Source organism: Seriola aureovittata, chromosome 10, assembly GCF_021018895.1.
Source record: "Seriola aureovittata isolate HTS-2021-v1 ecotype China chromosome 10, ASM2101889v1, whole genome shotgun sequence".
In the NCBI taxonomy this organism is placed as follows: domain Eukaryota; kingdom Metazoa; phylum Chordata; class Actinopteri; order Carangiformes; family Carangidae; genus Seriola; species Seriola aureovittata.
Window position 1 is genome coordinate 3681221 of NC_079373.1, and position 9706 is coordinate 3690926.

General features: G+C 45.5%; 1 protein-coding gene across 1 annotated transcript in view; it reads right to left on the reverse strand.

Annotated features, from left to right (window-relative positions):
* The window catches only part of znrf1 (zinc and ring finger 1), a 67070-nt gene extending 60030 nt beyond the window's left edge, over positions 1–7040 (reverse strand). Inside the window, exon 1 of the mRNA XM_056387837.1 lies at positions 5900–7040. Coding sequence (XP_056243812.1) covers positions 5900–6293 — 394 coding nt within the window. The 5' untranslated portion in view covers positions 6294–7040. The remainder of the gene's footprint in view (positions 1–5899) is intronic.
* Between the last annotated feature and the right edge of the window lie 2666 nt (positions 7041–9706).

Here is a 9706-nt window from a genome sequence, read left to right on the forward strand (position 1 = left end):
CACACACACACACACACACACACACACACACACACAAAATCCTGTATCACCACTGGCCTTTGTCTTGAATTTCAAAGAGACAATCTCTTCTCCCTTATGACAATGATTTTGGCCCCCCACCCTCCCTCTTTGTCTTTCGTTCACAAACACACATAGACACACACACACACACACACACACACACCTCCCAAGGGCAAACAGGAGGAGAGGCACTTGGAGCCTGCCTGATTAACATCCATTTTATAGAGGAAGTGAGTCTGAAGTGTTTCAGTACAGGAATGATGAGTGTCTTCTGAGAATCCACCTAAGAATAAAACCTGTGCGTGCGTGCGTGCGTGCGTGCGTGCGTGCGTGCGTGCGTGCGATGGTGGGTAACTATGTCAACATCAGACCCTCCTTATATCAATAACCACTTTGTGAATATGGGAATATAAAGGTCAAGGACTGTGTGTGTCTCTTTTCTCTTTGTCTCGCACAGATTCCATACGAGGAAACCCAACATCCAAACAGCAAAGTCTGAGCCATTACTTAGAAGATAATGATCCCCTGTGATTGTGCATTAATGCATAAGGAACAACCAAAAACCTGCAGTGTGAAGTTTTTCTTCAAGACTTCTACCTGATTCATTTGCAGCACACACACATAGAACTGAAATAATGAAGGTCTTAAGACTAGAGGAGCCCTCTTAATGACAGGGGCCTCGAGGTGATGTTACAGAGAAGGAACCACCTCAAGGCCCTTATCATGTCAGTTGAGCTCAGGGGCCTCAGGGCAGTCGCCCGCGTTGCCCAGTTGGTAACCCAGCCTTGGTCCTATGTGAGCTGACTTTATTAAATATGTCTCTCTAAGATAAGGCATCACACCGGGTAACACCACACAGTCTCCCTGAATGCAGAAGTAATCTCACAACTACAGTGACATATCCAGAAAGTGTTACTGTTTGTTTGTCCCATGACTCAAACACCTCACACTGAGCATGAGTGGCTTTATAACCGAATGCATTTTCACTTTGACCTGCTCTTTTCACTCACTGGATTTCACTAGTGTTTGCTGGTCTACTAGCTCGTTTGACATAAAGAACCGTTTCAGGTGAAAAGCTCGGACAGATGCTTCCAAGAAGAAAGTAAAATAAAATTAAAATGTTTTGACATCAGGTAATACAACCCAGTAGCTCTCGGACTTAGATCCATTATTGGACAATTCACAACTCAACATTTACATACAGACTTTCATGCAGAAGACTGAGATTTGAGTCCAAGACCTGCAACTGATGTTCACCTTTTTATTACTGACTGACTAGGCATGTTGGTTGCCTCAGATTTTTTCATCACAAAACCTTGACCATGTGTTTTAGTTGCCCAAATCAAATTCTGCTTATCAATCGTCCAAAGAATGACGGCAATATAATACATATGATGTCGGACTGAGCAATATGCAAAAAAAAAAATCATATTGCAATTAATTTGATTTTATTTCATTTATAATGAAATAATTTTCACGGAAATATAAAAGTGATGATGATGTGATTTTTGATGGGGTCTGTATCAAATAAGCATGTTCCTTTACATCTGGAGAATATGATTGGTAGGCCAGGGCGTCTCTGTAGCACCACAAAATTGCAGTGATTTGGATATTGCACTTGGCCATAATTGTGATTTTGATATTTTGATTCATTGCTCAGCCCTAATATGATTTGTAGAGTAATTTAAGTAAATCAAGGAACTTTCAAATCTGCGCATATAGCCTACATGGCATTCACACACAGGTTCTCACTAATGTTATTTATATTTATCATGACAAAACAAGACCATACAGATAGCTGGTATATTTCTTCCAGTATCAGATAAGACCTCAGCTGTGGAGACAATACATCTGACATTATAAACCTGACAGAGCCACAGACAGCTGCTTCATGAATCTATTGCTTAATACCAAATATGACAAGGAAAAATAAAACATCTCACTGCACTTCGTAAAAAATGTAGGCCTGTTTCTAGTTTCATAACTAATCTGTTGATCATTTGTCATTTCATGGGATAATATACAGGAGGGTGTTGATGAGATGAGAGAGGCTGAACTGAACTGTGTTGGCAGGAGAAGCGCTCCAGTAGCCAGTCATTGAGAGTTTGCTATCTGACACCAAATCCACGCACAGTAATTAAGCACAGGTGAACAAAACAATACATGAACGCAGCATGACCTGCACATGTCCCGACTGATCGTGTTGCAGCTGATAAAGTCAGGCGCACTGACTCGGGCACACATACAGTACATTTCAAATTACCAATGACATTAGACATGACATTAGATTTTAATTAGACTTTATCTATTTTGTCATTCATTGTAGCATTAGAAATGCTTATGGTTATTTATCCATTTTTCGAGACCCCCTCCCAAATTTGAAACGCTATTGGACCTGCTTCTGGGGGAGCGCAGGTCTGGCTCTGACTGGACACAAACTGAAATGCTCCAGGGTTTTGACAGAAGCGCTCTAACTAGGTGTGATCACGCCAACCACCTTGGATGTGGGTCTTCTACTTTAACCCTATAACACCAACCCCCCCTCAATACACCACCTTTTCTCTGCTCTCTATTGTATCTGAATTACAGCTGACACAGATTGTTGCAGTTGAAACAGTTTGTCTAGTGCTGCTGCAACTCATCAGTAAAGCGAAAGCTCCAGAAGGATACAGTATATCTAAATAACAGCTGCAGTTACTCATTTCCGTAGCAACAGTGGCTACATAAGCTATATGTCCAGGGGCTAACGGGACTAGCATTGTTCAGCTAACAGACAACCACTGTCCCAGCACCAAAGCTTTGTGGGTGGAAACACATGCTGAGACATAAACCATAATTTGAGTGTTTTCAGTTAATTCAACAGCAACTTGGTTCACAGGGAGAACGAGCCCCCAGCCCCACATGCGATCATGACACTGTACACTCATTGACTCAGTCACACAGGTTTCACAACGCCAACCTCATGGGGGAAATCCAAATAATATTTTTTATCTGTTAACTGGCAGCAGGTATTTTAATGATGCACAGATGTTTATTGTCATCAGAACATCTGCGCCCGGAACATAACCAATGCTTGAATCCAGTGTTTACACAAACTGAACCCAGATTTTCAGAAGCAGAACTACAAACATGGCTCCACTGTTATCTTCTTTGCTGCACAGGCTGTACGCTAGTTCACAAGATGTATCGAGGATCTCGTCAATACACCGTTAAAAGGAACAACTTCTAACAAACACAGATTGTTGAGGTAAAAAATGTTTTTTATTTCTTATCATTTATTTGTATAAGCATTTAGATATCAGTGAAGGAGAGCGTAATGTATCCTCCAACCAAAGATGGCGCTGCTGTTTCTGAACAGAAAATACTGAAATCAAACACTGGTTTTCCGCATGAGCACAAACGCTGTCGTCCTGGGCACAAAGCTAACATCTGTGCAATCACGAAAACACCTTGGAAGAGGTACAGGTAAAACATTACAACATACACTGTATTGTATTTCTCACTGGACCGGCAAACACACTGCATTCCCAGATGACACTGCTCTGTGCTGCAGCTAAAGTTAAAGCAGGGTGAACTTTTTTTTTTGACAGACTACTATGCGTTTTCTTGCCGTAGCCCCTCGTGGCGGCAGCAGCAGCATCCCACTGAGCTAAAGCAGCGCTCTCCCAGAAATAAACGAGGATCCTGGATTTTTTGACACGGCGCTATTGTCGCTGTGAATACAGCCTGAGGCGGCAAAGTCTCCGGAAAAATCTCATTCAGCAGCAGAAAAGCCGTGAGGAGCATTTCTGCTGCAGGTACAAGTTAAATGAAAGGTCGTGCTAAGCAGCCGGAGCACAGGTCTAGGTGGATGGAAAGGGGGAGAAACTCCTCACCATTACCACCAATCTTTTATTACAGCATCAAAGAGCAGACATGTTGGTGAGAGCGACCTTCACCAGACACTTGAGGCCGTATCGCGTAAGGTTATCTGCCTCCACCCTTGTCTGCACATGGAGAAAAAGAAGAGCAGTTTGAAGCTGTATCTCCTCTCACACAGGCAGGAGTATTGTCAGTCCTGACACCCCCCCCACCCCTCCCTCAGATGGTCCAGATCTCACCCCAGCTCTTGCCAGTCATCTTGATGGGCTGTCAGTCTCTTTAATGTGATCCTGCCTGAGGCTGAGGTGTGCAGCATCAATCACCGGCACCCCTAAAGCATTGTATTCCCCGTGTTTCTCAACATTCAAGTGATTTTGTTTGGGGTTTTTTTTTTTTCTCTCTGCTCGCCTTCTGCAATGTAGCTGCTACTAGCCTCACCTACTTAACCAACAAAAACAAGCTAGCTGCTGACCACGCCCATATGATAATCACACAGTGGTGGAGCATCTGAAAAATGTCCTGAACTACACCACGATGGTGCTTTGAGCCAAACAGGTGTTTCTGGATGTGAACATACTGGTGTTTCCTGTGTTTTGATTAAAAAATCTTCATCTTCTATTCCTGACATGTGCACCTTCCCCCCTCCCCCTCCAACCCTGTCATCTCCTCCCACTGATATAAAAGCACATCGGAGTCATGGCAATGTAGGCAAGGAAGAACAGCTGAGATGTTGATGTCCATCCTGCTATTCTCCTGCTGTGAGCCGGTCAGGGCTTTGGTAATGAGAGCCTGGGGACCTGGCTGAGCCTGCCGTGCGTGTGCATGTGTGAGTGTGTGTGTGTGAGTGTGTGTGCGTGTGTGTGTCTAATCTTCCTCTAGGACTTTGTTGCTGAGTGTTTGTGTCTTTGTGTATATGCAGTTGGAAGGGAACCAGCTGTGGCCATGTGGTTACAGATTTGTTTATGTGTTTGTCTACATATGTGTGTGTGCAGATGTAGGTGTATGCATGTACATGGTGGTGTGACAGGTCCACAATTTCCCTCTGGGGACTATAAAGTATATCTTATCTTATCGGTCATCCACAGAATCATCATCATCATCGCCCCACAGACAACCCGCTTAACCCTTCTTTCCATCCAGTCCATGCCTTCCTCTGATTGTTCTCTCCCTCACCTTCTTCTCCCTCCCCCTCCCCTCCTCTCCTCTCTAATCGCAGGGCTAATTGACTCAGCCAGATTTGGCAACAGGCTTATTACTGTCATGTCACACAAGGAATGACCTATGCAGACGGGTGCAGCGGTGACAGTCGAGACGAAGCACACCCTGCAACGTTGTGTTCACCAAATGCAATTTCCCACACATACACACACACACACACACACACACACACACACACACACTCTCATGGAGCAAAAATACTTCTCTCAATTCATAAAATGAGCTATTAACAGCAATTTCATGTGAGTGTTTGATGAAATGGATGTTTGAAAGTACTTAGATTTTATTTAACTGAAGCTGCAGAAATCAATATTTTCAATTCCAGACATTTTCCTGCAGAAAAATGTCAAGTATTAAGTGTGGAGAAGCTGACATCTGCCCAAGGCCCCACTGTTTTCTGCTGTTCCTGTGCATTTTACCCACCTCAGCCAACACAGGGTCAGAACCTGAGGGAAACATATTGTTTTACGCACAGGTCTGCTTATTTTTTTGAAGCCCAAAGCTGCCTTCTTCTGTTTCCTGTCTTTCTTTCTTAGTGCATCCTCAGGCTGGGCTCAACGTCCCTTCTCAGCAGTGACATTTAATGGCACCGCATTGGTGTCATTCCTACCTGCAGGTAAACAAGGTGAGCGTGATTGGAGGTGTCTAGGTGGGAGCTGATGTCCGTGGGAATGAGTTTATATGTGGTTTTCTCTGATGATTAATCCTTCAGCGTCACCCAAATTTCTGCCTGAAGAGTGTGTGTGTGTGTGTGTGTGTGTGTGTGTGTGTGTGTGTGTATAGAGTAGACCGCCCTTACCGCTGTGCGCGCTGAACCAGCGGGGTGCGATGTGCAGGGGTAAGGTGTCAGCCAGCGACCCCCGGGACCCCAGATACAGCACCCCGTCCGTGTGGTGCCCTCCGCCCCCAGTGTCCTGGTAACCGGTACCGTGGGGGGCGGCTGTAGTGCCCCCTGACCCCCCTCCAGCTCGATCCGGGTCCGTCCCTCTGGGGGTGTAGAAGCCGAAGGGCACGGCGGGACTGTGATCGATGCCCATCCCGGCTACGGAGCTCACTGAGCGGCTCCGCAGGCCCATGGTGCCGCTCGGCCGGTAGTGGCCGAAGTGGGCCGAGGGTGGCACCGCGCTGTCATCCGTAGAGACACCAGGAAAAGCACCCCGGGGCCGCCCCGCCGTGCTCTGCTTTCCCCCCATCCAAAGCGGGAGACAAATGGGTGGGGGTTCTGGGTGGAATCAGGAGGGGGCTCGGCTCGATCCGCAAAGGGGTCGAGAGAGCCGAAACAGGCTGTCGCCCCCTCCCCTCGCTCCTGTCTGTCTCTCGGCCTTCCTGCCTGCCTGTCAGTCCGTGTGTCTCAGCTGGCTCGTCAGCTCTGACTCTCTGCAGACGCAACAGCCCGTTTCCCTGCTGAGCGGAACATGAGCCACCCCTGACGTCTGGATTCACCTCACCCGCAGACAAAACCTCGAAACAACCGGGGGATGGTTGACGAGCAGGACGACGGCGAAAGCCCAGACTGACAAACAGATGTACGCCACACTCCCTTCGCCGTCCCAGGTGATTAAGACGGTTGGATCATTGCAGGCGGGACGCGGCAGCAACACGTTTAACCCACCCGGACCGGTTCACAACAGCGCCGCAATGTTCACTCCGCTGCTCTGGCCTCATCTGATCTCAGACATCGTGACAACTGTTGCTGTCTGTCTGACCGCCAAAAACGACGGTCTGTCTTTGACACACACACACACACAAAATAAAAATGACGTCGCCCTCCGCACTGTATGTCTGCTCCGACGGTGTCCAACCAGCGGTTCTCCCCGGAGATTGGGGTCACAGTGATGCCGCTCGCCTGCGCTCACATCGGCGCTCCAATCCTCTCCGCTTCGCCGCCGCCGCCGCTGCCGCTGGTGCTGCTGCTGCTACGGGCCAGACAATGGAGACGCTCAGTGCGCAAGCTCGGATCATAAACACAGACAGGACGGGGAACAGTGCTGGGAGGAGACACCTACAGTACACAACAACACTGAGTGAACCCCTGAGCAACATCACTGAAATGTTATCTCCCTTACAATAATCAAGTGTTGTGGAGTGTTTGATCTTATGTAGCCTTTAATTAAAACAGGTCAGATAGACTACATTGAAAATAAGCTGAGACCTCGGTGCAACAGAAGTGAGCACACCTGTGATTTCCAATTAAGGGTGATTACATGAACAAGGTGATAAAAGAACCCGTGAACACCACAGCTTCTTGGCCTGGGTAGTGTCTAATGCAACGTGGCTCCACATGGTAAACTGACCTGAACAAGTTAGAAAAACCAGAGTGAGAAACTTTATAAAGATGGAGAGGATAGCTTCAGTGGGCTGAACCTGAACAGGGGTCAGGTGGTCAGGTGGTACAGGAAGATCCATACTACCAATAACAGGTGCAGTGGTTGTCCTCAACACAGTTCACTAGTTACACAACATTTCATTGAAAAACATGGGTAAGTTCTTCAGACTTGGCACAAGGATTATCTGTGGGAACGGGTGTTTCAGTGACTGATCAGACAGTGAGAAGGATTTCACATGAAGTCAGTCAATCAATCAACCAATCAATCAATCAATCTCAACAGATGGGCCCCAAGAGGAAAACCATTGCTCACAAAGCTGCACTACTTTGCCACAGAACATGAAAAGTAGCCGGGTGAACACTGGCAGCACATTCTTCACTATTATATTAAACAGACAGGATTTGCAATTACTGAACATGTCAGTGATATTGACCAGGGGTGTGCTCAGATTAGCTGCAGTGCACAAGTAATGTCTGTAGTCAGAGGTGCAGCTTGTGCACAGGCAAGGCAGGCCCCTGCTTGGGGGTCCCATGCTGTTGGGGGGGCCCCAAAGGCTGACAAACTTAACTCCACAGCAATGTCTCAAAATGCATTTGAGGACATGAGGAGGTGCAGCCTGTGTTCGGAGCCTAAACTGACTTTAATTTGTGTTTAAGAGCAAAGACTACAAAGCAAAAACCTCAGGAATTCATTTAGAAGACTAAATATATGAGCAGCATATCTTACACAGAAATTCAGTTTATTCGCATAAGAAAATGTGGGAAATTGACATATGTGAATGTATAGGGGATCCCAACTCAAGGTCATTCCTTAACACACAGTCCTCTGTAGCTCTACTTTTAGTGTGTTTTTGTCTGTACTGGACTCAATGTTCACACAACCTTGACAAATTATTCATTGTTTGAAAGCTCCGAGTCTCCTGCAAAGTATTTTCGGATGCACATATCACTGCAACAGCTGTTGACACAGGATTGGTTCAGACTTGTGGTCACGGCTTCAAAGTGTTTTCCCACACAAAAGATCCTTACATTCCCCTTTTTATTCAAAAATAAATAAATAAATAAGAGTGAGGCAACGAAAACATACATTTCTACCATGTTTGTTACTCTGTAACGTTGGTTCAGTATCTTTTATTCTTTGTTCTGACTTTTCCACTATAAAATCTAAAGTTACCTTTCAGAGGATTTAGTTTTGGGTTTCAGGCCTTCAACCGGGACGCCATGTTGTTGCCATTCCCAAGTTATGCACAGATTTTTCTGCCATATGCTAAATTATTGGGATTACTGGCTCTCACATATTTTCTTTAGGATTACTCGGTCTAATCCTGTGCGTGCATGTGTGTGTAATCAGGCAGGTTTTATTCTCTTTGGCTCTTTGTTTCTTCGCAATAACACACAGTCAGTCTTGTATCCGTCTCCTTGGCCTCACTGCCCAATAAGGTAAAGTCTCTCTTACATAAGTATTCATCTCTCCTGCTTTAATGACAGCAGGTCTATAAATGGTCCCCTCTCTGCTCCTCGGACTCGCACACACAAATAAACCGGTTCTAAAATACAATGGTAAATGGTTCTAATACAGTCAGTGTATAAATATAAGACCAGGGGGGGGGGGGGGGGGGGCATAAGCCTGCAGGGCTTTGGGGAAACTTTGTTGTCTGGTTGTTTAATCTGAGTGCCTTCTGTTGGTTTACCACACATTGAATATAGGGGGAATATTACTATATACCCGTCCAGATTATAGGCATATGGACAGTTATAGATTTTTTTTTCTTCAGGCTCTGAGCTTCAGCACATTCAATCTAAAATAAAAGAATGGACACTGCATTTAAAATGACAAACCTCAGCTTTGGTTTGAGCAGGTTCACATCCATGTAGAAACAACAGGGTGGGAGATGAAGCCATTTTAACAGACAAAGCCTAAAGGTTTGGGGTTCAAAAGTAATTGGTCACTTTGGTTGTGTCATTTCAATGTTAGTTCATGCACAAAACAGCTCACAACAAAACTAGAGCAGCAGACAGGGCCACACAGTGTTATAGTAACAATCAGGCTCCAAGTTCAGCCTGAAGAACCCGACTAGTAAGTGTGATAAGTCAGACTTTATTAAGGGTTTGTAAGATGTATAATGGATTTATTCATGTGTAAATAAATCATTAATAACTTTTATGTTGAGAAAAATTCCACTGGCAGTTCATCCTCCACTAGAACACCTTTCAGACGTCTCTCTAGCTCCTCAGTTCATCTTATGGAGCATTTATGAAACAAAAAATTGGATATTTATT